This window comes from Zootoca vivipara, chromosome 7, assembly GCF_963506605.1.
Source record: "Zootoca vivipara chromosome 7, rZooViv1.1, whole genome shotgun sequence".
Classification (NCBI taxonomy): domain Eukaryota; kingdom Metazoa; phylum Chordata; class Lepidosauria; order Squamata; family Lacertidae; genus Zootoca; species Zootoca vivipara.
This window is the reverse complement of record NC_083282.1, coordinates 40,120,308-40,146,791: the sequence shown is the minus strand read 5'-3', so window position 1 is coordinate 40,146,791 and position 26,484 is coordinate 40,120,308. Positions and strand designations below refer to the sequence as shown.

At 41.8% G+C, this 26,484-nt stretch overlaps 1 protein-coding gene across 1 annotated transcript; it reads left to right on the top strand.

Annotated features, from left to right (window-relative positions):
• The first annotated feature begins 714 nt into the window (after positions 1-714).
• LOC118088618 (protein zyg-11 homolog B) lies at positions 715-26,273 on the top strand. Its single transcript, XM_060276903.1, has 14 exons — positions 715-1,272; positions 7,684-7,849; positions 8,575-9,329; positions 11,859-11,999; positions 12,913-13,089; positions 14,532-14,596; positions 16,062-16,161; positions 18,508-18,558; positions 19,711-19,872; positions 20,701-20,748; positions 22,439-22,636; positions 22,729-22,781; positions 24,161-24,258; positions 25,311-26,273. The coding sequence occupies exons 1-14, from the start codon at positions 1,270-1,272 to the stop codon at positions 25,472-25,474; spliced, it is 2,181 nt and encodes a 726-aa protein (XP_060132886.1). The 5' UTR covers positions 715-1,269; the 3' UTR covers positions 25,475-26,273.
• Positions 26,274-26,484: the final 211 nt, after the last annotated feature.

Sequence of the window (26,484 nt, the reverse complement as noted above, 5' to 3'; positions counted from 1 at the left end):
GCGAGGCGGGGACCTTGAATATGTTCATGCAAATATAAGGAAATTCAGATGAAATGTTAATTTTGATAGCAGTTGCTTTTAGGACCATAACAGAAGCAGTTTCTCACATGACTGGAGAACTCAGAAGCTTGCTCACAAATTTGTGACATTTTGGTAAATTGAAATAAGTATAATACTGCTTTTGAATTCTCACCAACACCTTATATGAAAGATGAGTCTCAAAATATGTGAGTAGAAGAGGGAGCTGGTTTTTCTCCAACCTAGTGCATTCATTGCCTGGAGGTTGTTTTACTGTACAGTACTTCAGTGGTAAGGAATAGGTTATTTTATGGTTTTATTCTAATTCCTGCTATTGATTTTCTTTAAACTCTTTACTAACAGCGATTGCATCTAAACTCTGGTTTTATACTTATTGTTTTGCTGCGTGTGGTGTGGTGTTTTAAACTCCCCGTGAAAGCTTCTAGAAATTTTACAACACAGGTGACGCACATATATTTAATGTTACAGGTAGGTAGCCGTGTTGGTCTGAGTCGAAGCAAAATAAAAAAATTCCTTCAGTAGCACCTTAAAGACCAACTAAGTTTATATTTTGGTATGAGCTTTCGTGTGCATGCACACTTCTTCAGATGCACACGAAAGCTCATACCAAAATATAAACTTAGTTGGTCTTTAAGGTGCTACTGAAGGAATTTTTTTATATATTTAATGTGTCAGAGATTATATCTGCCTCGAAGCTTCATTATCTAAGTCAGGATCGCTGTCTCGCGGTTACTGTGTAGTAAGGGAAACTACTCTGTACAGGCCCAGGGGCTCTCTTTTCTTTGTTATGAATGATTTAACTGAATGACATCACTTTTATCAGTTATATGTTATGGCCCCGGAAACCCAGGGGGGGGGCTGTCCATCACTGCTAGGCTATACCCACTTATCGGGAAGAGCAAGGAGCAGTGAACTCAATGGGAACTCCTGTCTGATAGCGTTGCACGACCAATGTCATCTTCGCTCGAGCTTCCCGGCTGCCGGAGCGCGTCTGCTTTAAAGGAGGCGGGAGCTGTGTGGGTGTTTGCTGGTGTTTCTTCTTTCGTTTTTTTTCGCCGGCTCCGCCGAGGCAAATTCACTTCCAGGTCGAGGGTGGCAGCTGGGCTGGGGGGCCCCGACTCGCTCCTGCCGGTGGTCGGGGCCCGCCCCTGAAGAGCAGCAGCAGCAGCAACAGCAACAGCAACAGCAACACCAGCAGGAGACTGAGCACGGAGGGTCCCCGGCGCAGAAATGGTGAGGGGGCCGGGAGAGCGTGGCTCGGGGGTGGGAAGCGCCGGAGAGCGCAGAGTATGTACGGAGAGGGAGGAGGGGGTGGGAGAAGCAGCCGTTTGGATTTCAGACTGATGGAAAAATCCGGAATACTCTTCCCTCCCGCTACACCCCCCTCCTCCTCCCGGTATACCTATCTGAGCCGTCACAAATGCGGACCTTGCTTTGGCAATGGCTGGAATCGCTTACCCGTCAGCCTCCATCTACCCAGTCGGGGAGGGGGATTTTTGCGCGCCTTGAAGCCTGCCCAGTTTGGTTAACCCCGAGGTGGTTAATGGGTGTTAGCGGGATGATTAATCTCTGCCAGCCCATCTGAATAGGGATAATAAGGGCGTGGGGCGGAGGCGGGATGCGAATAAACGTGGTGGAAACTTGAGGGTAGCGCTAGGATCAAGCGATTGGAACCGGGGAGAATTCCCCGAGGGAAGGGCTTGGGAAGATGGCATGCTCAAGAGAAGGCTGTGCATTTCGACCAGCAGATACCTGCCCACCATTCCTAAGCACCATTTGCTGCTGCGAATTAGAAACACTATTCCTGCTGTAAACATAACATTGAAAGTTGAGGCTGGGAAGACCCGCTCTTAAGTCACCTTGATGGAGAGTCCGACAGGCCACTGGAAGAAAAGGAACAGATAACTAAGGCCTACCGTAGTTGCTTGGCTGGTTTTTGTAGCTATTGTAGTGCTGTTTTGTTGCCAGGCATCCCTGTGTGGTGAGAAAATAATTGCCAGCCTTCCTGGAAACTGAGAGGGGGCGGGCAAAGACTGACTGCATTATTACGGTAGCCACATGGAGAATCCTGTGGGACACTGCTGCAGAGTGACAGACTTGCTGCAAAGAAAAATTCAGTTTGAAAAACTGCTCGCCACGCAGGATAACCCTGTTGAACGGAGGATGTATTGGAGTACTAGGACTGGCTGATTTAACAAGCTCTTTTATACATTATCGCTGCAGCTTCTTGTAGTGTCATGCCACTTTTCATACAGCAGCCTCCATGTGCTTACAGTAGCATGTTGTAACTTTATGCCACTGAAGGGGAGGAATCCCTTGGACTCTACTGTGTTAACTGGGTTGCTAGAGGCCTAGGAAGACAGGACCCCTATATACTGAATAGTTTTGCAGAAGAGGGAATCTTTTAAGACTGTACGGTCAGCTTTGGCACTGTATCTGATGCTACTGCTTTGTGAGTGAGAACAATTAACAGTAGGAGTTAAACCATAATTTTTATATTGAAAAAACAATGTGTATGGGAATGTTTAAGATATTTCAGTTATTCTCTGTCACATTTTCATCACATAGCTATATAAAAATGGTGGTAAAAATAGCAGATTTTTCGAGTGCACCTGAAGTGGTCATTGCAGTCTATTGGAATGTTTCAGACCACCCTGATCTCTGCAGAGCAGTGTGAGATTCCAGGAGTCTCGGCACAGCAGAGACTGTAGTGTCTTTATGAAATATGGTTTATTTACACAAATGTACACCTGAGTCCATCTGGAAAGAGCGTTCCGGAAATCACATTTCAGGAGGGGCTTGCTCCCCACAGCAGCATAGCATTGGATTCAAAGGTAGCCAAAACACCATCTCTCTGTCCCCTCCACACAGCTGGTCCGATCGTCAGCCTGCGTAGCATCTTGCTCTACCCTTCCTCCCTCAAACCCTTGCTAAAATGCAACCTCTCCTCACTCCATATTTTCAGTTTAATACTGTAGAACTCTGTCATACAATTTTGCTGAATATGCTTATTGCCCCTAGATTTCAGCACTTTAGGATGAACAATAATGGTCCTTATCTGTGTGACAATTATTCAAGAAAATACAACCTACCATTTTGTTGTTGTTTTTAAACTGAATGGTTACCATACTCTTTTAAAATACTTTTGAGTGTAAGACACAACACAATGTTGGGATGTGGGCAGTAATATGAGTCTGAAGCTTTCCATTTGCTCTCCATAGAGAAATTGCTACATAAAGAATGCAATTCCAGTTAGACTGGCAGTGCATTTCTGAAGACACAGTAGTTTGCCTTATTTTTTTAAAGAATAAGATTCTGAAGCAAATCTGATTTTAAATGAATATATTAAAGGGTATTAGATATTAAGTGGCAGAATGGAGCTGCATTTTAAGTTGTCTTGTCTGTCCCGTCTCCACTCCCTGGTTCAGAATGAAGGATAAACATTAAAATTGTAGTGTCACAGCTTTATCACAGCTAGGATTATTGCTTTTCAAGAAGGCTTTAAATCTAATGAATTTGGGAATGCTATGGTGGCGACCATAGATCAATTTATAGTTCAACTACTAAAAATAGTGGCTGGCTGCTGAGGTTACACACCCACCCCCTATTGTGTAATTAATCAGAGAGTTGTGGTCCTTAGCATAACATAAGAAAGTAATGATCTATATTTTAAAAATTAGAAAGCATTTTGTCAAAATACATACTGTACATTTACTTGGTATATATTATTTAAATAGAACACTTTAAGATAAGTGCCTGGAACTGTTCTGAGAAAGTGAAGTTGAATAACATCCTCAATTCTCTGCCTACTTTCAAGTTATCACTGAAAAATGGACTGAGAATATCCTTTTAGCCAGACAATCATTGCTGATCTCATTAGATTTTTCAAGCAGCAATGTGTGATTTGTTGTTGTTTAGTCGTGACCCCATGGATCAGAGAACTGATTAGTGCTGGTTATTTTCATGAGTAAAGCACACTTGCTATCAGTAGATGGAACTTTTCCTCTTGATCCATTCAGCTTCTAATCTTTGACACACCTTGCTGACTCACTGTAGCTTATTTAATCAGTGGGGGAGAAATTCCTAGTAGTGGTTGCCCACCCCCACCCCCCGAAATGTTATTGCTCTGTGACCTGTTTTTGTGCAGTTCATTGGTTGCTCAATTATCACAGCCACAATGCCGATAACTCTAAGTTCTTACTGCTTTTTATTCTTCTAGCAATAAGATACTTTTTATGTTGCACAATTGTACTACATGTTTAAAAAGCAAGATTCAGCAGTGTTGTTTTTCTGGAGGCACGGTAAAGCTCTGCAGGAGATGTGTGAGGTTGAAAATTAAATTCCCTTGCACATGTAGCTAAGAGAGATTTCATTTTCAAATTAAAGGGAACTGCATATGCTGTGCTTTTATAAAGACTGAATGTATTTTGTTTAACTGTTGGTTTGAGTTTATCAAGACACTTATGTGAGGCAGATGAAACAAAAGAACAGAAGATACTAAGCTGAAATAAAAGGGAAGTGCTGTTAAGCCGAGTTGGTACATGCATTGGGAAGAAATCAGCACTGCTATTTTTAAAATTGGCTGGGGGAGTATGTGCTAGCCCACTGAGCCTGCTTTTTGTCTGTGGTGAAGGTGATTCACAATGTTTGTATTATTCCCTTAAAACTTTAGTGAAAGCTAAAGTAGTGAACATTGCAGGCTTACATATAGGATATGGGCAATCCTTTGTATTAAGAAGGTGACCTGATATTATAGTCCTTGACTATCTTGGCTTTATTTAATATGATACATACATGATTAGACCATGGAAACGGGAAAAGAAACAAAGGCAAGGAATCACTGTAGCCACCGGTATATTTCAAAAGGGAAGTTGAATAACTTTCCTGTGTGGTGGAATCTACACACAATTAAAAACCATTCTGAAAATGCTTGCTTTAAAGCATTTTAAAAATGCAGTACAGTACAGGTACAGCACATTGAATTTTCCTTAAGGCTCACCATCGCCATCTAGTGTCAGGTTGTATATTGCACTTAAAACACACTTAATTTTTTTTGGTTACAGGTAGGTAGCCGTGTTGGTCTGGATCGAAGTAAAATAAAAAAATTCCTTCAGTAGCACCTTAAAGACCAACTAAGTTTTTATTTTGGTATGAGCTTTCGTGTGCATGCACACTTCTTCAGATACATGCACACGAAAGCTCATACCAAAATAAAAACTTAGTTGGTCTTTAAGGTGCTACTGAAGGAATTTTTTTATATTAATTTTTTTTGCAGCTGTATAGCTGAGTCCTGTGTCTTCCATGTTTCTTCTGACATCTTACTTTAGCAACTTTGTTAAAAGATTTGAAAATCTGGTTTAAGCACTAACATTTGACAGCTTGATATGAAAAACTTATTAGGGCATAGTTTGTTTGTTTATGATTTTCAGTTTTACAATAATTTTACAATCATTTTAACATTTCAAAACTCGACTTCCTTTCCCCTCTTTCTGAGGTTCCTTAACTTTATTTTTAATATTTTCTGCATATCCAAATTAACTTAATTTACTCATTTATTCATCTACTTTAAATATATACTCTTATAAAACTGCAGGCTACTACAATAATCCTGCCAATGTTCTTATCTGTTTACAACTTGCTGTAATTCCATCATTGTCACCGGTGCATTCAAAATTGTCATTTTATCAATTGGTATTTTAGGTATCCCACTGTCCCCTAGATATTTTTTGCATTTCATCTAAATTGCCCTGTTTCACTTGTTATAATTCTGTATAAAAACCCACGAATTGATCTCTTACTACTTTAGGATTTTCCACAACTCTACCTCCTATATTAATTTTATTTATACAGGATTTCTCTTGCCTTTTTTATTTGCTATGCTGATAATTTCCTTGGTTCATTAGCGTTAGGGTATAGTATGAGAAAGGTGAGCTTGAGCAACTGAATCCTATCTTAAAAGCCATAATCCACGGAATAAAGAAGAGTTGTAATGCTCTAAACTGCTTGAGCCAGTTTAGTCGAACAGATTACTCTTCTTAGTCATCAAATCAGGATTGTACTTCCAGCAGAAAATTGTACATATTGACTTTGAGTCCTGGAAGACCTGCTCCCTGCCTTTTCCCACCTGGCCTGGGAGGAGGGCAGGACCTTGACTGACTCCAGCTACAAAAGCTGATGCTGCTGAAGAGGCCAGAGACCATCTTGACAGGCTCTTAGTTAAATGTGCATTCTGTAGCTGACCTCCTTTGTGATGTTTTATTTTGAAATCTTTCAGATAACGTTTTAGTTTCCTGTTAATTATGTTGCTTTGAATGTACACTTTATATTTGACTTTTTTTCTGTAATATTTTATTATAGATTGTTTTATGTGAAGTTTTAGTGTAGGTTGTAAATCGCTTTGAGATGTTTTCTTAAAAATATAGTTGTATAGCAATGAGACATGAATAATAATAAAAATAATATACTACTACTACTACTAATTTTGCACTTAAATACGATTGTATGCATTATTCTTCAGAATTTCCTGGCTCTTATGGTGCTAGGAAATTTCCCTGCCACTTGCATGAGAGCATTATGCATGCATAATTCTCGGTCCCTGCCACTTCTGACCCCTTTATATTTTTCTGCAATAATTGGGGAAGGATCCCACCTAGGCCCAATGCTACAGAAGAACCCTACTGAATCTGAACCAAAGGCCCATCTAGTTCAGCATCCTGTCCTGTTCTCACAGTGGCCAACCAGATTTTTCTTTTTCTTTTTGCTATTACTGCAACTAATAATTATGATAAGTGCTTATCATTACTTATATCATTTATAAATTGTTTCCTATGAAGCATCTCAAAGTTATTTCAAATTACAATAAAAATATACAAAACAATTACGTAAAAATCAATACAGATGCTGTCAAGGATAAAAATTCCACTTAGAAGTCTTGTTGAAAGAGGAAAGTCTTTAACATGTAGCCTGAGGACAAGAGATGGTGCCTGTCTAATATGTAGGGGAAGTACCAAATGGCAGGTGTTGCCACACTAAAGACTCAATTCTGACATCATGCGCAATGAACCACTTCATAAGATGGTCTCCTTAGGTTGCCCCCTTCTGCAGAATGCAGTGATTAGTCAGGTATATAAGGGATGAGACAACTACCTCTGTGAAACCTGCAGGCAGGAAGTACTGTAAGTGCAACATCATTCTCTCCACTTGTGATTCCCAGTAACTGGTATTCAGAGGCAGAGTACTAGAGGTAGGGCATAGCCATTGTGCCTGGTAGCCTTTGCTAGCTTTATATCCTCCATGAATTTGTCTTAATTTATTTCCCCTCTGAAAATAAATGATTATTAGGGCCATAACTTGTAATTACTTCATTTCAGCCAACAAAATTTGTATTGTCTCATCTTTTTACATGCATGTGTAAAAGACCTTTCCTGTCATTGTCACATAAAACACCCTTCGAGTCCAATTTCTGCCTCCCAAAGGATCCTTTTAGTGGTGGTTGTTCTCTCTTCACCCAGACCCTTCTGAGAGTGATGGGAGCTTGCCCCCCCCCCCACTGCAAATGATATGTAGGGAGTTACTTGTTTTGTGATGGACTGCTGCTTTTCCTAAAAACAATAAAATATCTGGAATTTTCTTTCTTTGTAACAGGAAGAGGCTTCACCATATTCTCTGCTTGACATCTGCTTAAATTACCTAACTTCCGACCTAGAGAAGTTTTGTACAGAAAGGCATGATGGAACACTGTGTTTGCAAGAGCCTGGAATATTTCCACAAGAAGTGGCTGATCGATTGCTGCGAACGATGGCATGTCACGGTAAACAAATTAATCTGGGTCTAGTAATTATGGCGATTCTGATAAAATGAAATGTTAGGAAATAGTGATTTGATTTACCTGCACAACATCGTTCTTTGGCGCCACTTCAGCAGCTATGGCACAAGTCAGATTTGTGCCATTAGATCTAAATGGGCCCTCTGGGTTAGGGAAGTAAGGCAGAGTCACAAGACTCTGCTACACTTAACTACAGAAAATTCATTTGCGCTGTTGAAAATCATGGATGCAGAGTTGCACTCATTACATAATATTTAGGGCTCAGTTAACTGTTCTATAGAGAGCCATACTTCAGTATCTTTCCCTATCATGTTCCCTCTTTGCTTACATCTTTCTCTGCTGGAAAAAAATGCCTGTGCATTGTACAGTTGAGACTCCATGTTGATTCGATGGGAGTTGTATGGACACTGTGAGCTGGATCCTGTATGGCAATCTTATATTATGCTGTGCTGAAATTTGGCATACATTGTGGGTGCCAAGCTTCAGCACGGCAAATGGTAGGATTATGTTGATGATGTTTCTCCAGTATCACATGCCTGTTGAAACCACTCATGAGAAAAAGGAGGAGGTTAGCAGAATCAGGAGTGCATATAACTGTCTCTTCTCTGGCAAGCCTGTCCTCCTACTCTAGGCCCAGTCTCTTTCTTTCCAATTTAAAAGCAAAATCTGTGATAAGTTTGTCTGTTTACTGTTTTTCTCTCCTAACCCAGGACTGCTGAATGAAGCGACAGTGGGCATTTTTCGAGGGAATCAGATGCGCTTGAAACGAGCTTGTATCCGGAAAGCAAAAATCTCTGCAGTGGCTTTTCGGAAAGCGTTTTGCCACCACAAGCTGGTGGAGCTCGATGCCACTAGAGTGAATGCAGACATTACGATCACAGACATCATCAGTGGACTTGGCAGCAATAAATGGATCCAGCAAAACCTTCAATGCCTTGTGCTGAACTCATTAACTCTTTCCTTGGAAGACCCCTACGAAAGGTGCTTCAGTCAGCTGATGGGTCTCCGTGCTTTGAGCATTACCAATGTTCTCTTTTACAATGAAGACCTAGCTGACGTGGCTTCGCTTCCCAGATTAGAAAGCTTGGATATATCCAACACCTCAGTCACCGACATAACTGCACTGCTCACCTGCAAGGATCACCTCAAGTCTCTTACCATGCACCACCTGAAATGCTTGAAAATGACAACCACTCAGATTCTGGATGTCATAAGAGAGTTAAAATTCCTGAATCACCTTGACATTTCGGATGATAAACAGTTCACATCCGATATTGCACTTCGTTTATTAGAACAGAAAGACATATTGCCCAACCTTATATCTTTGGACATTTCAGGAAGGAAGCATGTTACTGATGAAGCTGTAGAAGCATTTGTTAAACAGCGACCCTCAATGCAGTTTGTGGGCCTGCTGGCTACAGAAGCTGGCTACTCATTATTTCTCAGTGGTGAAGGAAACTTAAAGGTTGGTATTTGTTTGTTGATGTTTGTTGTTTAGTCGTTTAGTCGTGTCCGACTCTTCGTGACACCATGGACCAGAGCACTATTTAGAATTGTTACACAATAGTTGTGTAACAACTATTTGTTCTAAACTAAGTTTGTTCTGAACTATTTGTTCTGAACTAAGTTTGACTTACCCCCCCCCCAAATCCTGGTGATTAATGGGTCAGATCTAATGGCATTGTGTGTGTGTGTGTGTGTGTGTGTGTGTGTGAGAGAGAGAGAGAGAGAGAGAGAGAGAGAGAGAGAGAGAGAGAGATCAATGGCTTCAAAGTGCTGCTAAACCACAGAGCCCCTAAACCAGCAAAAGGTCTACCACTCTGACAGTGCCAGCATTCTCATTTTGCATAGAACACCCAATAAAGTGAGAGGCAGCATGAGAAGAACTAACGCTGCCTCCTCCACCAAATCTTGCAGCTGGAACTGAGGTGGAGACCGGCAGGCTTTCCTCATTTCCAAAGTGTATTGATGGCAAATCAAGCCACTGTCGTTCCTGTCTCTCTGTCTCTCAGCAGCAATTCCTTAAATTTACTGTATTCTGCTTGTTCCACTGCCCTCTTTACTCTAGGATTCAGTTGGTTGGTTAACTAAGGCTCTGGCCACTGCTTCTTCCTCATACAGTATAAACATCACTCATTGCCTGTTAGATTGGGTCACTGTTGTTTGTTTAATGGTCTCAGTGGGGCCATATGACAGGGTATACATTTCATAAATGCATAGTAAAATTATGTGCATGTAGAACATGAATCAAAGCAGCAGGCATGCCACCCCATTTTTCTGAGAATCTTCCACTCAAAGGTGTCGCTACAAAAAACCTCTCAAATGGTCCTTTCTGTGTAGGAAATAGAGGCTGGTTTAGAGGAGAAATGGCACGTGTGCATATATATATATTATTATTATTATTATTTTCCTGCTCCTTAACAGTTCTTGAGGAAAAACTGCGGTGTATAGGTTTTGAGGGGCATTATCTGATTGTTTTGCAGTTTCTCTGAGTTGCCATTTTTAAGAGTAAAAGTAAGAGAAATGCAAGTGCTCATAGATAGTGTGCTGTCTTTGCCCCTGTCACAGCATGAGAGAGGCTAGTCCCCCAAGAGTGCTTATCTCTTCTTTTGCAGCCTCATTTGTCACTTTCCTTTCCCTATGGTGTTTAAAATTAGTTAACATGTTCTTAAAGCCCCAGCACCATGGCGATGACCATACTTTCAGCTGCTTTTACTGGCTGGGGGAGGACTATTGCTCAGCTGTTCCCACCACCACCTCCTGCTAAGGCTCACAGCAGGGAGAAGTGTGTGGTGCTGTGTTACTCTCCTTGAAGAAGTGGAGAATAATTTCTTGCCCAGCAACAAAGGAAATTGTGAAATGGTCATTTTGTACCTATTTGTATGTTGTCTTTTGCAGCCCATGATCAATGTTACCTCTCTGTCTAGTTGATTTTTCTTGAAATACTGCATCTACATTTATAGTGGGTTAAACCACAGAGCCTAGGGCTTGCTGATCAGAAGGTCGGCGGTTTGAATCCCTGCAACGGGGTGAGCTCCCATTGCTCGGTCCCAGCTCCTGCCAACCTAGCAGTTCGAAAGCACGTCAAAGTGCAAGTAGATAAATAGGGACCGCTACAGCGGGAAGGTAAATGGCGTTTCCGTGTGCTGCTCTGGTTCGCCAGAAGTGCCTTTGTCATGCTGGCCACATGACCTGGAAGCTGTACGCCAGCTCCCTCGGCCAATAATGCGAGATGAGCGCGCAACCCCAGAGTTGGTCACGACTGGACCTAATGGTCAGGGGTCCCTTTACCTTTACCTTTTACTGCTCAGTTAGGTCACTAAGCTACTGTAAAGACATTATGTGGCAGCAATTTGTTAGCCGTGCATACAATATATAAATGGCACTGTAGATTGCATGAAGAGCAAAGACTTTTACTTATGCTTGATTGCCATATAAAACTGAGTGGAAACCTCAGTTTGGCAGAGATGGTCCTACAACAACAAGAACAACTTTGAAACATTTATATTACTTAATTACCTCAACTTTATTTTGCCACTACTGCAAACTCAGCGATGGAAAGAGGAGAAAATGCCGACAAAAGTGGACTGGCAGATGAAATTATTAGAGTATGCAGATATGGCAAGATTGACGGAAAATCAGAACTCAGGAGGATCAAAACTTCAGTAGGGAATGGGACAAATATAGACTGTACTTAAAAGAACACTGTAATCACTTGAGTTCTTTGGCAGGCTTTTAGCAACTCTTGGAACTTTACAAAGAGTTTGGATATTTTGGAGGACCATGATATGGAAGAACTATAATATGCAGTTGATTTAGATACATAAAGGACCCACGGAAGGGAGGAGGGAATCCTAAGATTCGAAAGAATCTTGTTTGATTTTAAAATTTAAATTTGGTAAATGTGAAATTAATTTTTTAAAATGAATTAAAAATTATGTATACACTACTGCAAACTCCAGTATGTTCTCTAGTATTTTTTCTTCTGTTCAAGGTGTCTGGAGAAGCCAATGAAACTCAGATTTCCGAAGCTCTGAAGCGTTACAGTGAGCGAGCGTTCTTTGTGAGGGAGGCACTCTTTAATCTCTTCACCCTTACGCATATTATGGAAAAAACCAAACCAGAAATTCTAAAGGTAAAGCTATTTGACACTGATAAGAAATCACCCTTTGCGGGCATCACTTCATAAAGGTAACCTTGGGTTGTCTTCACTAAACTGCAGAAAAAATTCAACAAAATGTGTATGCCCGCTGGTAAATTTGGAGGGGGTGGGGAGAGAAAAGAGGGCACAATAAAGGTAAATCGTCAGAAGTTCAGATAAAAACGGATATACTGTACTATTTGCATGGGTTATAATTACTTGAGGGGCATGAGAAATGTGTTGTGCAAAGAGAGAGAGAGAGAGAGAGGAGAGTATTAATAAGAAGATTGTCACTGGCATCGGGCTGGCCACTGTGAGAACAGGAAGCTGTACTAGATGGGCCTTAGGTTTCATCTTGCAGGGCTGCTGTTACATTTTTGTAATGAAATGGTAGCCAACTCCATTTAGTTCTGTCTTTGAATGTGGGTCACTGCCAAACCTTTCTGTCTTAGTGGTTCAGCATGGCTGGGAGGTGGGGAGGAATGCCTGGATGTATATGATCAGATGTATATGATCAGATCTAATGTATATGATCAGAAATTATATGCAAGGAGCACAAATACCTGCAGGGTGAGTAATCTGGGTTTTCCTTCTCAAACGTTCCTCAGACAAAATCTCTTTCCCACTGCCATACCAATTTCCTCATAATGCTGAATTGAGGCACTCCTGGCAAATAAGAAGGGGAAAGGAGAGGGCAGTCTCCTTTCAGGGAATGAAATGGTTGCTCTGTTCCTCTTTGCTTTGGAAGTTTTAATGGTACTGCAACAGGTTTGGGGCGGCAATGTGTAGATCTGTAGCAATGGCTTGTTTAAAAGGCCTCAGGACGAGTAAGCTTACTTAGGATATTGGCGGCTGATTCAGTGGAACAGGAAATTCTAATTTGACCTGTTTTGATTGATTCTTTCAGCTTGTAGTTATTGGGATGAGGAATCACCCTCTGAACTTGCCAGTGCAATTAGCAGGGAGTGCCTGTGTGTTTAACTTGACAAAACAAGATTTAGCTGCAGGCATGCCTGTTAGGCTTCTGGCAGATGTCACTCACTTGCTCCTTAAGGCCATGGAACACTTTCCCAATCACCAACAGGTAAGCCTCCTTTTCCCTTTCAAGATAAGTTGCTTGAATATTTCTGAATGCTGAACTTTTTTTAAAAAAAGTATTTGAGTTCAAACATTTTAGACAAGATGATTATGTTTAGCCTGGGGAAGAGAAGGTTAAGGGGTGATATGATAGCCATGTTCAAATATATAAAAGGATGTCATATAAAGGAGGGAGAAAGGTTGTTTTCTGCTGCTCCAGAGAAGTGGACACGGAGCAATGGATTCAAACTACAAGAAAGAAGATTCCACCTAAACATTAGGAAGAACTTCCTTGACAGTAAGAGCTGTTCAGCAGTGGAATTTGCTACCGAAGAGTGAGGTGGAGTCTCCTTCTTTTGAGGTCTTTAAGCAGAGGCTTGACAGGCATATGTCAAGAATGCTTTGATGGTGTTTCCTGCTTGGTAGGGGGTTGGACTGGATGGCCCTTGTGGTCTCTTCCAACTCTATGATTCTATGAAATTAATGAGATGAAGAAAGTAATGTTAAAACTGACTGCAAAGAACAGAAGGTGAATGATGTCTAGTTGGAAATGTCTTCTGGCCAAATGGTTTCAGCTTTTCGAAACCATAAGTCAGGTTTCCTCAAACTCGGCCCTCCAGATGTTTTGAGACCACAATTCCCATCATCCCTGACCACTGGTCTTGCTAGCTAGGGATCATGGGAGTTGTAAGCCAAAAACATCTGGGGGGGCCAAGGTTGAGGAAGCCTGCCATAAGTTATCCAATGTTAATCAATCTCAGGGTAGACCCATTGAAATTGATGGACCTAATTGGTCATATGCATTAATTTCAATGGGCTTCCTCCAAGTATAATAAATATTGAAATCAACCCTGTGGATAGAATTCAATGCCACACTATGATGAAAGTTCTGCCTTTGCAAGTACAGTAAGCCTGCAACATTTAACTTGTATGCATTCAGCTCTGGTATACCTATGAGGAGGAGGAGGAGATTGCAAGCTTTAGTTTCTAATTTCAATTAATTGCATTTCTTAGCACACTTGAAATCATTTTTATTCAATAACATTTTTTGTTATTGGTTTTTAAATCTGTGTATACAACTAACTTTTATAAATCCTTTTAGGCATGCTCCTTTTTATATATAGACTACGTTGTTGGTATTTTAGTATTTTTATATATACTTTTGTAAGTCACTTTGTGAGAAGATTTTATAAATGAGAAAGTATAATTCAAAAAAGTAAATTAAAAAACTTAAGTGCCTAGTAGACTCTGATATATTATAAAGGTCTATGCACCTGTTCACATCATCCTATTTCACTGTATTTCTCTTCTAAGCAAATACATTTGCAAATGACATCAAATCATAAAAGGAATATTTGTGAATACTTAGATTCATCTTGAAAGAAGGAAATGCTCAAAATTCCTGCATGAGAAATATTCTGTTCTGAACCTTGCTTTGCTTTTCTGCAGCTGCAAAAGAACTGCCTCTTGTCACTTTGCAGTGACAGGATACTTCAGGATGTTCCATTTAACAGGTTAGTTTTACCTGTGGGAAAGTATTTCAGGTTGTTGAATGTCTATGTCTCACTGCTTAGCAGTTTCCAAACTGCTTACTCCTCCTTGGAATATAACAAATTCTTATCAGAGCTTGGGAACCAATTATTAAATAACTGTAACAGTTTAATTTTGACTGCATATATGCACTGTTATGAAATACATGTGTCCGTTTGCTAGATCCAGATAGATTGCCATATTCTTTTTGGGTGCTGGTTTTAAAAACTTGGTTCTAAGCAAGGGTGTACGGTTTGACTGCACTGTAGAGCAAGAGGCTGTGGATTTTGTAGATTAATGAAAGTGGCTTGTATCATATGCAGAAGTCTGCCAACTAGGGATGGCTAAACTTAAGCATAAATGCCAATGAAGATTATTACCTGCCAACTTCTGACTACGTTTGAGCCACTGTCCCTATTTATAGATAATATAAAATCCACCTACTACCTTACGCTATAGCAGCGTGTAATTACATGCTACCTAGAGCCGTGTGCATCATAGCTCTTGTAATCTCACTTTTAATGCCAATGTTTCTAGCCCTTTTAGTTTTGAGCACTTACTGGAAATGGTTTGGAAAGGGGGGGGGATGGATATGGTTTCCAGAAGTTGCTCTCTCATGATTCATGTATCCATTCCCCCTTACTCTAGTCTATGCACTCTTCCCTCATTTTGACCCCCTACAAAGAGATCTGAATCTCTAACCCTCAGTAATACAAGAAAGGTTGTTTAATTCTCTCCTTGGTTTTTTGAGCATATGTGGATGTACAAAGCACATAGTTCAGGGAGTTTGTGTCCCCAATGTGTGTTTTAAGGAGACTGAGTGCCCATTTCTCTTTGCATCAAGTCTTTAGCCTTGTGGCTATATTCTATATACTGTAGGTACATTGTGACAAATCATAAAGCACAACATAGAACCCAGCTCCGTAGCTTTCAGTCATGATGAGTTGCTAAAAAAGTCCACAGCTACCCATGCCAAATGTGTCGACTTAGTGAAAATTCCTTTCATCCATCACTGACAAATTGGGATTTATAGCACTTGTTGCTTACCAGCTCAATCCAAGGCCATCCCCTGAAGATGGAGACAGTGGGTGGTGCGAAGACCAGCTCTATCACATTGCTGCGCTGAAATGGCATGCCATTTTGCTTATTATAAGTAGCTAAGGCTTGTGTTTTAAAGTTCTTCTGTATACTTTTGTCCAGTGCTTTTTTTCTGGGGGTGTGAATCTTTGTACTTTTGTCCATTTGCTGTATTTTTCCTGATTTGAACTATTAAATGGTGATTTTCTTGAGTCAAAATGAGAGTACCCCTAAACTGTTTTTTTAATAGAAAAAAGCACTGCTTTTGTCTTTGTAGCAGTGACCTAGTCACTTCTGTTTCACTGCCAATAACAGATGGTATGGTTTTATACCCCCTACCTCCAGATTTGTGAACTTTCTGTTGCCTTTCAGGTTTGAAGCAGCCAAGCTTGTCATGCAGTGGCTTTGTAACCATGAAGATCAGAATATGCAGAGAATGGCAGTGGCTATCATCTCCATTCTGGCTGCAAAGGTGGGATATTTTATTTCATTTGTTTTTAAAACTTATTTCCTGCCCTTCATCGTAGACCCCAGGGTGGGTTACAGCTGTAAACACCTAAAATGAGAAACATAAAATGCAGTTAACAATCAATTTTCTGATAGACAGTTTCCCAGAGTGAAAAAGAGCCTGGAGAAAAAGACAAGCCTACAATTGGTGTTTAAAACGAGGCAATAATGGCACCAGCCAAGCCTCTAGGGCCAAGGTAGCTGTAACAGAGAAAGCTCTCTGATAGTGTCTCTGACTTCCCTCCCCACTGGCACTATCAGCAAGGCCTTCCCAACAAATCTCAACTCATGGGCAGGACAGTATGGCGGGAGGCACTCCCATCAGGTGCCTTGATCCCAAGCCATTGAGGGCTCTATATGCCAAAAGCATGTAGCAAATAGGAGCGCACATCTTTTAGGACTTGATGCTGTATGGTCTCCAAATGTTGAACCCAACAAAACTCTGGCACCTGCATTTTGTGTGCTGCCACTTACAAACAGTATTCAAGGGCAACCCCAAGTAGAGTGTGCATTGCAGTAATTTAGAGAGAGGGTCTGGACTAGATGAATCCCAAACCGGAATTAAGATTGCCGGAAGAAATATCAACAACCTCAGATATGCAGATGACACAACCTTGATGGCAGAAAGTGAGGAGGAATTAAAGAACCTTTTAATGAGGGGGAAAGAGGAGAGCGCAAAATGTGGTCTGAAGCTCAACATCAAAAAACCCAAGATTATGGCCACTGGTCCCATCACCTCCTGGCAAATAGAAGGGGAAGAAATGGAGGCAGTGAGAGATTTTACTTTCTTGGGCTCCTTGATCACTGCAGATGGTGACAGCAGTCACGAAATTAAAAGACGCCTGCTTCTTGGGAGAAAAGCAATGACAAACCTAGACAGCATCTTAAAAAGCAGAGACATCACCTTGCCTACAAAGGTCCGTATAGTTAAAGCTATGGTTTTCCCAGTAGTGATGTATGGAAGTGAGAGCTGGACCATAAAGAAGGCTGATCGCCGAAGAATTGATGCTTTTGAATTATGGTGCTGGAGGAGACTCTTGAGAGTCCCATGGACTGCTAGAAGATCAAACCTATCCATTCTTAAGGAAATCAGCCCTGAGTGCTCACTGGAAGGACAGATCGTGAAGCTGAGGCTCCAATACTTTGGCCACCTCATGAGAAGAGAAGACTCCCTGGAAAAGACCCTGATGTTGGGAAAGATTGAGGGCACTAGGAGAAGGGGACGACAGAGGACGAGATGGTTGGACAGTGTTCTCGAAGCTACCAACATGAGTTTGACCAAACTGCGGGAGGCAGTGGAAGACAGGAGTGCCTGGCGTGCTATGGTCCATGGGGTCACGAAGAGTCGGACACGACTAAACAACTATCAACAACAGAGAGAGGGTTATTAGGGCATGGTTCACTGTGGCTAGGCTACCCTGTCCTGGAATGGCTGTAGCTGGCAAGCTAGCTGTAGCTGGAAATAGGCCCTCTGTGCCACTGAAGCCACCCTGACGTCCAGAGACAAGGTGAATCTAGGAGTACCCTGGGACTGTGAATCTGGATTGGGAGTGCACTCCAATCCAGAACAAGCCACCTACTTAATGTTGGGTCAGCTGGGGCAAGAACGATCCCCAGGCTTAATGCAGGAACGAATCCAGCCCATCTCTCCCATCAGCGTTCAGCGTGCAGCTCTAGGGAGTTCTGACAGCCCTTTCCCGACGATTTATTATGACTCATGTCTTCAGACACTGAGTACATATTCAGAGTCCAGCAGAGATAAAACGCAGATGGAGCCATGCTGAGGTTGTGTACTAAAAGCTACTTTATTAAGTGTACGGCAGAACAAAAGAAAACATGTCTCCTCTCACTGAGAGAAGTCCGAAGAGAAAACAAACGGAAACAGAATACAGCAAACATCTGCTCCCGTGATTCCAACAATCTTTGCTGGAATGCATAACATAGGCACATGACCTGCACAGTGAGAGGAATGGAACCTAACACTTAATTCCTGGACTTGGGAACCGCTAGTCCAGAGTATCTCCTCCTTGTTGGGATTCAGTTTGTTTATTGGCCTTCATCTAGCCTGTTACTGCCTCTAGGACAGTGATCAAGCATCTACATAGCTTCACCTCATTCAGGTGGCAAAGAGAAGCAGGGCTGGGTGTCATCCGTGTACTGGTGGCACCTTGTCCTCAATCCCCTGATGACTGCTATGCTAGCTTCATAAAGATGAAGACATAGGCGTCCCCAATGCAATGTTTGCGCTTAAGTCCCAAGGCCCTTTTAACAGTAATCCGATATTTCTGCTTGTTTGCTTTTTTGCTTGTAGCTTTCAACAGAACAAACAGCTCAACTTGGTGCAGAGCTCTTCATTGTTAAGGTAAGAGAAGTGCTAGCACCTTTCTGAAATGCTATCAACATGTAACATTCTGTCTGCAATGTTGTTACAGCTAACAACTAACCAACTTAAAAATAGCTAAGCAACTTAAAAATATGTATTGGAAAAATGAGAATATTAAATGCTTTATGTTGGAAGTTCTTTAAAAGTATTCTAATAAATTTGACCATATGCCTGGCAACCCCATTTAGCAGCAAATGTAGAGGCAGAAGTGACTGGTGTTATTACTTCAAATCCAGGATGGGGGCAGAATCCATTGAGTTTACTCCTTGAACTTTGCTTTTGACCTCTAGCATCTGTGGATGTATTGCTGTTTCTGGTGTTGAAAGGTTAATCTCCTTTATTTATTAATCATTGTGCTCAAGAGGACAAAGTGCTCTTCAGTGTTTTACATAACAGGACTAACTAACTGTGTGACATTAGAGGGGTAGATCATGCTGCTCAAATAAGTTAATGTGCAAGTTGATGTGCAGACAGACAGCCTGTGGATTTAGTACCTGTGGCTCTCTAGACACTAACTTCCATATGACCCACTCCCTTGTCAGTCTTGGACCCATAAATCTATGATGGATCTAGCGTTCATACGTATCGTCTTCTAAATTGGAGGAGAATTTGGCTTCTTGTATTAATTGTGAGATGGCAGGATTCCCAAAAGACCTTTGGTTGGCATTAGATTAAAGCCTTTCTAGATTCCTTTTCCTGAGTGTCTGTTCCATATGATGGCATGACTTTCACTGTGGGATTGAGGCACAATTCCATATATACTTACCAAGGAGGAAGGCTCATTGAACTAAATAGGATCTGCTTCAGGGTAGACATGCAAGATGGTTGCACTGCATGCCTGCCTTTAGATATAGGATAGTTGAGTTCTGATTGTAGTGTTTCTGTGAGCTGCTTTGAACATACTTTGGAATTGTGGCATATAAATAAACTTGATGATTATGATGGCCGTAAATTAGAGGGGAGCCTATTGCATAAGAGATTGGGGGTGGGGTGGTGAAAGAAGCATCTGATGGCTTCTCCCCTTTATGTGTGTTTGTTGCCGTTGTGTGGTTTGAGCCTCCAACAGCTGGATTTTGAAATGTGAATGTCATTTGCAAAGGCACCTGTTTCCCCCCCCTCTCTCTCTTTTAGCAACTACTTCAAATTGTGAAGCAAAAAACTAACCAGAATGTAGTAGACACTACTCTTAAGTTTACACTGAGTGCACTTTGGAATCTTACTGATGAGTCCCCAACCACATGTCGGCACTTTATTGAAAATCAAGGGCTGGAACTCTTCATGAAAGTCTTGGAGGTGAGAGCTGCCAGTTCTGTCTGCCAGTCTATTTCTGTATCTGCCTGACTATTTCTGTATCTGCAGATTCCAGCATCTGCACAGGGACCCTGTAGGTTGCAGTCTGCAGGTCTGGGCAACATCAGGTAGGGTCTCTCTGCTCATGATAGATAGAAACCTATAATTGCCATAAAATAGTATCTGCCAAACCCATTGCAAATAAGATTGGACAAGCTGCTGCTAGCCCTGGGAGATGGGAGGAAAGCAATTGCAGGGGTTTCTGGGCTCAGATGAGAGGTGCATTCTCTGCTGAACATCCTCTGTGCCCAGTTCCCCTTCCCAAATAATTGTTTCATAGGCTAAGGGGGCTTGGTGGGCCTGGCCCAACGCATTGTGGGAGGAAGTGAAGAAGAGACGAATTGGGGTTGTCTCACCTCTGTTCCTGTGGCTGTTCCTTAAGAGGAAAATGCTTTCTAGAAGGCTTCTTCCTTCCTCTGCTCTGGGACCACTGGAGGAAAGCAAGGGAGGAGAGCCTTCATGAATGTACCCACTCCCAAGAAGCAGCCATAGCAAAAGAGCAATGCACCCCCTTCCATTCCACTTAAAGCTCACTCCAAATCCTGCTCTTCTTCCTTCCCACAGTACCCCCTTAACTAAAAAGCTTGCAAGTGCTGCTTGGTGTATGCTTCTTCCTATCCCAGCCCTTCTTAGTTTGGGGGCAGTGAAGCTGGGGTGTAGGGGCTGAACCTGTACTATCAAGCCAATAATGAAATATTTAATGTGCAGAAACCCCACAATTGGTCACAAATCACTTACTAATGGTTGCATATACTTCGTTTTACTTTACAGTCTTTTCCGTCGGAGTCTTCTGTCCAACAGAAAGTGCTTGGCCTTCTGGTAAGATGAGTGGAAGAATATATATTTTACCAGGGCATTGGAAATGCTGGTTTTCTCTTCTCTCTGCCAATGTCTTCCCCTCACCATCCTGACATTTAACACTACACGGGATAAATTACTTTACATGTTGTTCCGTTACTTTTCAACCAAACCTTATTCCTGCACCATTTCCATTAGCTTCAGTTTTATTGTAGGAGAATATAAGACACACACCCCCAAGTGGCATTTAACATGTAGACTGAACCATTGGGAGTAGTCATTAGGCAATTTGGGGCAAGGTGCCATCATTTTTTCTGATGTTACATGGCTCTAGAGGCTGCACAGGCTTTGTGCCAGTGCCTCGATGTGGGCAAGTAAGTTGAGTTTGAATTCCAGCAAGATAGAGGTGGGGGAGTGATTTCTGTGTCCAAGTGCCAGTTGCACTTTCTGCGAAGGAGTAGGTGTGCAGTTTGGAGGTGATCCTGGATCCAGCTCTGCCACTGGAGGTCCAAGTGACCATCTTCCATCCGCAGTCATTCCCGTGGTCTGTGGAGTAACTTGATCACAGTCATCCAGGTATTGGTAACTTCCCAAGAGTGGATTACCCTTGCAGTGGGCCCAGAAGCTGCCGTTAGTGCAATTGCTGCATTGTGATTGTTGAACAGGAGTGAGATCTTGCCAGGATATTGCATCTCTGCTCAAAGGTCCGCACTGGCTGCCAATTTACTGCTGAGCCAAGTTCAAGGCCTTACTATTAGTATATACAGCCCTTAACTGCTTGGGACCAGTTCACTTGAGTGAGTGCCTTGCCCCCCCCCTCCAAATATGTCCACTCAACCACTTTGATTTGCAAAACTTGCACTCTAGCAAGTACCATACAACATGCTCTACCTCTGGAATACAGCTTTCAGAGTGGCAGCGCCTGTGCTCTGCCTGTTCTACCTGTTAACATTAGGCAGACACCCTCCTTCTGCTAGTTTAGATACCTGCTAAAAACTTTTGTTTCTGTAAGTCAGTCTGGACACATGAACAAGTTATGTATAGCCATTTTAAATTTTTGCTCATTTTACTTTTATACTGATAAATGTTTTAAATTGTTCTGTGTACATCACTTTGGAGTTGCTCGATTAAGCAGGTTTTCAAATTTTTATTTTCAAAAATGACAATCTAGTTTAATTTAGGGCTGTATGCAAATCCTCCCCCCTTGGAATTGTACAGGCATGCTCACAGGCGGCTGGGAGGGGGGCATTTCCCCAACATTCAGTGTTTATGAGCCAAAATTTGTTGCCACTGTGGGAGGCCCTTACCTTTAGCAGTTGTGATGGGAACAGCGTTTCTGTTTTATTTGTTAAAACTATGTTGCTGAAAATGTAGCTGCTATGTTCTTAACCCCCCCCCTCTCCCTGGCAATGACCTCCAAGCAGTGTCATTCATAGACAGGTAGTGGCGAAGCATGCTGGCCGCTCTGAGTTATTCATGCACTTGTCACTCTAATAACTTATCTGTAGTAATGATTGAAAATGTAAAGGTTGGAGCAGGCCGATCCCAGCTTAGTCTAATTTGACATGAGACAGGTTTGATGTTCATTATGGCTCCAGCTTTTATGAAGAGAACAAGCATATTAATGTCAGGTACCTTTATATATATATATATACACACACACAACTGTTTTTCATTCATTTTGAAATCCCTCCTTCTTGTTCCCCTGTAGAACAACATAGCAGAGGTTAAAGAGCTCCACTCGGAGCTAATGTGGAAAGACTTCATAGACCACATCAGCAAGCTGCTGCGTAGTGTTGAGGTGGAGGTCAGCTACTTCGCAGCAGGGATCATTGCTCACTTGATATCACGAGGAGAACAAGCCTGGACATTGAGCCGCAACCAGAGAACCTCGCTCCTAGAAGAGCTGGTACAGATGCAATTGAAAACACTGCCCATTGTTAACTCCAGAGCAATGTTGTTAACGTGATTAGTAATGGTGCTCCTTCCCTTGTCTTGCAGCATTCTGCCATTTTGAACTGGCCTACACCAGAATGTGAAATGGTGGCTTACAGGTAACTACAGACTTGACATAAACCTTGAGGAAATATGAAGGTTAACTTGCTGCACATTGTATTGTTTCTAGTGTTCTGGCTTATGACAAAGTCATGTTGCTAGTTAACCATTAAAGCTTCAAGCCTATACAGTGGACCCTCTAGTTATGTACCGCTCTGGATACGTAACTTTCGGGTTACGAATGCGGCAAATCCGGAAGTGTATACTTCCGGGTTTTGCCACGCACGCTGTGTGCGTGCACAGAAGTGGTGCCTCTGCCTACAGACTTTTTGGGTTGCAGGCAGACCCCCGGAACGAATTTAATTCATATCCGGAGGGTCAACTGTACACATTTACCTGGGAATAAGGCCCATTGAACTCAGGAGGAGTTATTTCTGAGTGGATGTGTGCAGGTTTGCACTGTTCACCTGCAACACCTCTGCAGTGCAATCCTGTGCATGCTTACTCAGAAGTAACTCCAGTTGTGTTCAGTGGTGGTTATGCTCCAATATGTGAAGTATTATAGCCCTACTGAATTTAGTCCTAATGCTGCTGACACAGATTATAGCAATTAATATAATTGCCGTATACGCTAATGCTATGAACAGGCACATAAAATTACACTGACATTTTCTACATGTGTCTTGGAGGAGGCCCACTGTGGCTTTTAGCAGGGAATGGATTGACTGGGTGGGTGTTGAAGAAAGTGGTAGTAAGTGACACTTCTGAAGAAAACCTCTGTGGACCTTGAGGTGTTAGATAACTGCCACCCAGCCACAGATATTCAGGACATGAAGAACCATTTGGCTAATAATTAGTTACTGTTGCTGTAATTCTGCCTGGCAATGTATTAACTGGGGGATGAACTACCACACAGATCTGTGTAAAATGTTTTTGCTTCTTTCCCCCCACCCCTGGAGCAATAAGGGTGTGAAAAGAGCTGCTTAAGCTTTTCCTTTGGACAGTTTTTCTGTTCAAAATTGCCATTCTTGGCTGATTTCCTTACTGCAAAGAAGATGCAGGCAAAGAAGATGCAGGCATATTGCATTTAGTTTGTGTCTAAAGATTTCTACTTGGTTTCTCTCCCTTCCTTTGTTGGAAGTACATATCCCTGTAGAAATGATATTGAAGGAGTGCAGTGATGAGATTTAGCTGCACATCAGACGGTGCTAGGCTGTGCATGGATTCCTGTGCCCATAGGTTAAGATGTTGTCTCCTCATGTACTCCAGTTTGGAACAAGAATTGCAGGTCAGAAGAAAATGAAAGCAGTTTAGGCCTCTTTATGATTACCCTCTTTTTCACAAGCTAGGTAGATATTTTAGCACAAAATAGGCTTGTGTTGTAATCATGTTGCAAACATATCAGAGTGATGAGAACTCTTTTTATTCTCATGAACAGGTCTTTCAATCCTTTTTTCCCCTTGCTTGGCTGCTTCATGACTCCTGGAGTACAGCTGTGGGCAGTGTGGGCCATGCAGCACGTTTGCAGCAAAAACCGTATGTACTGAGACAAAACTCTACATCTCAAGCACCTCTTTCAACCTGTAGTTGGAGTGATTTCTACCTGTAGTTGGAATGATTTCTAGACTCTATATAACTTTTGTGATCTTGTGCCATGTCTCTGCTTTAGCACTCCATTTTCTTTAGAGAAAGCAATCTGACAACAATTCTAGATATTATATGTGATACTACTTCACATCAGATAAGCTCATGGGTTTTAACACAGGTTAAAAATGCAGAGTTGTTGTTGTTGGTGTGTGTGTGTTCTAAATATATATGTTTCTATGTGTCGATGTGAATCAGTGGATGGAGTCTTGGACTTTAATTAGGATAGCGATAGCGAGGCTGAAATTCCTCAGGCTATGAAGCACTTGACAAATCTCCCTCTCTCAAATCTACCTCACATAGGATAAAATGAGATAATAGCATGCATGCTGCTTTGAACTACTGGAATAAAACTTGAAAACAAATTGTGATAAATGCAGGGGTGTGGTTCCAGCTTTAAAGAGGGGGGAGGCTTAAAGAGGGGGGGGAGGCTTAGACTGGGAGAGATGAGAAGGTTCTGTGATGTAGGAAGACAGGCTTGGAAGAGCAAGGAGCTAAATCAGGTTGGAAGGAGCTTAGAAGTTTTGTTCATCGCCTCTCTAAATCCACGGAGGTGGGATTGCAGGCATGTGGGAGAATTAAGCTGTCCCTTGGTCTCTTTTGGATTGGATTCTTAGTCATTGTTCTCTCTCTTCTACACCCCCCTCCTGAGTCTGAGCATGTGGAAGAGACAGTTTCCATTCCTGAAGCATGTAATCGGCACCTGCAAATGCCACGTGAGGACATCCTTAATGGTGGCTTTGCAACTGCTATCCCTTCAATAAGAAGAGCATGGAGGAGGACTGTTACTATAGTTTGCAAAATAATTTTGCAAAATCCCTTTGCACTTATAACCAGAACTTAAATTGTAAAAGTTGTGCAAAAAGTGATGGGAAGTAAGTATCTAAATTCAAGGGACTTGACCTAACTGAATTTGTTTCCCCTCTTCTTTGTTGTTGTTTTAGCTGCTAGGTACTGCAGTATGCTGATAGAAGAAGGCGGTTTGCACCACTTGTTTAACATCAAGGAAAACAGCCAGACTGATCCAGATGTTCAGCGAATCGCTATCTCGATCTTAGATAGTTTAGAAAAACATATCTTGCGTCATGGGCGGCCACCTCCATGTTAAAAACAGACAGAAGCTAACCCAAAGTGAAAGGAAAATGTGACGGGGAATAGGTGTGTAAATTATCCTCTAATAATCCCTTATGAAGTATCTCTAGTTGGAATGGCTTCTGTTACATTGATCACCTTTGAAGCTTATTTGCCAGCTGTTGTGGAAGCAGGTACCGTACAGCACACGGCTGGCAAACATGGTCTTTAATGGTCTCTGCAATTGAAGGTTTTCACAAGGATGTAGGATTAATTCCTAAACTGGTTGTGTGTATTGGATCACCTCTGGCTGTGGAAAAGTGGAGACTGTACAATTCAAATGCACATCCAAAATGAAACCTCTAGGAATTTGTGAGTTCCAAGTACAGAAATTCTGTTTCTGCTTGCTTCATCCCTTCAAAATAGTTGTGTTTTAAATAGAACTGTTCACCAACTCAGTATTTGAATAGAACTACTTGTGCTTGTAACTTCAGCACTACTGAGCTCAAAACAATATTATGTATTCACGCATTAAAACACAACTAGTTATGAGTAAGGTGACCAAGGATGTCTTGTTCCTCCAGGGACCTTTTCAATCCATATGGAGCCTTCAGAATTTGTTTTACACACATTCTAGCAAGGGCACCTGAGTTATGAATTGACAGTTTATCTTCCCCTAATATGCTGTAGTGATAATCTGCTTATAGGAAGAAACTAGGTTCTGTTCCAGGCGAGCCAAAGGCATGGGTGGGAAAGGAGTGAACTGCATTTTTTAAAATGAAGAAAAAAGAAAAAAAACACCAGTGCTATTACACTTACTGAAACACTAAGGGTAACACCTAACAAAAAGGGTAGGAAAACTATGGAGCTCTCCACCAAAAGGATGGCTAAGGTGGAAAGAACTTCCTCAGCTTATGGGATCACACAAGACCAAGAATATCTGATCACCTTATTTATGACAGACTATTACTTGCTTTGCTGTTTCTCGTAAATACTCTTTTGTCAGTATTTGTGCAGTGAACTGTATGTGCAAGGCACCCCCCTCCT

What these genes read in the sequence shown, in the direction of transcription:
- LOC118088618 (XM_060276903.1), top strand. An exon ending in CAGGATGTTCCATTTAACAG is followed by an intron (nt 14,597 to 16,061) that starts GTTAGTTTTACC and finishes GTTGCCTTTCAG; the next exon opens with GTTTGAAGCAGCCAAGCTTG. An exon ending in TCTTCATGAAAGTCTTGGAG is followed by an intron (nt 19,873 to 20,700) that starts GTGAGAGCTGCC and finishes TTTACTTTACAG; the next exon opens with TCTTTTCCGTCGGAGTCTTC.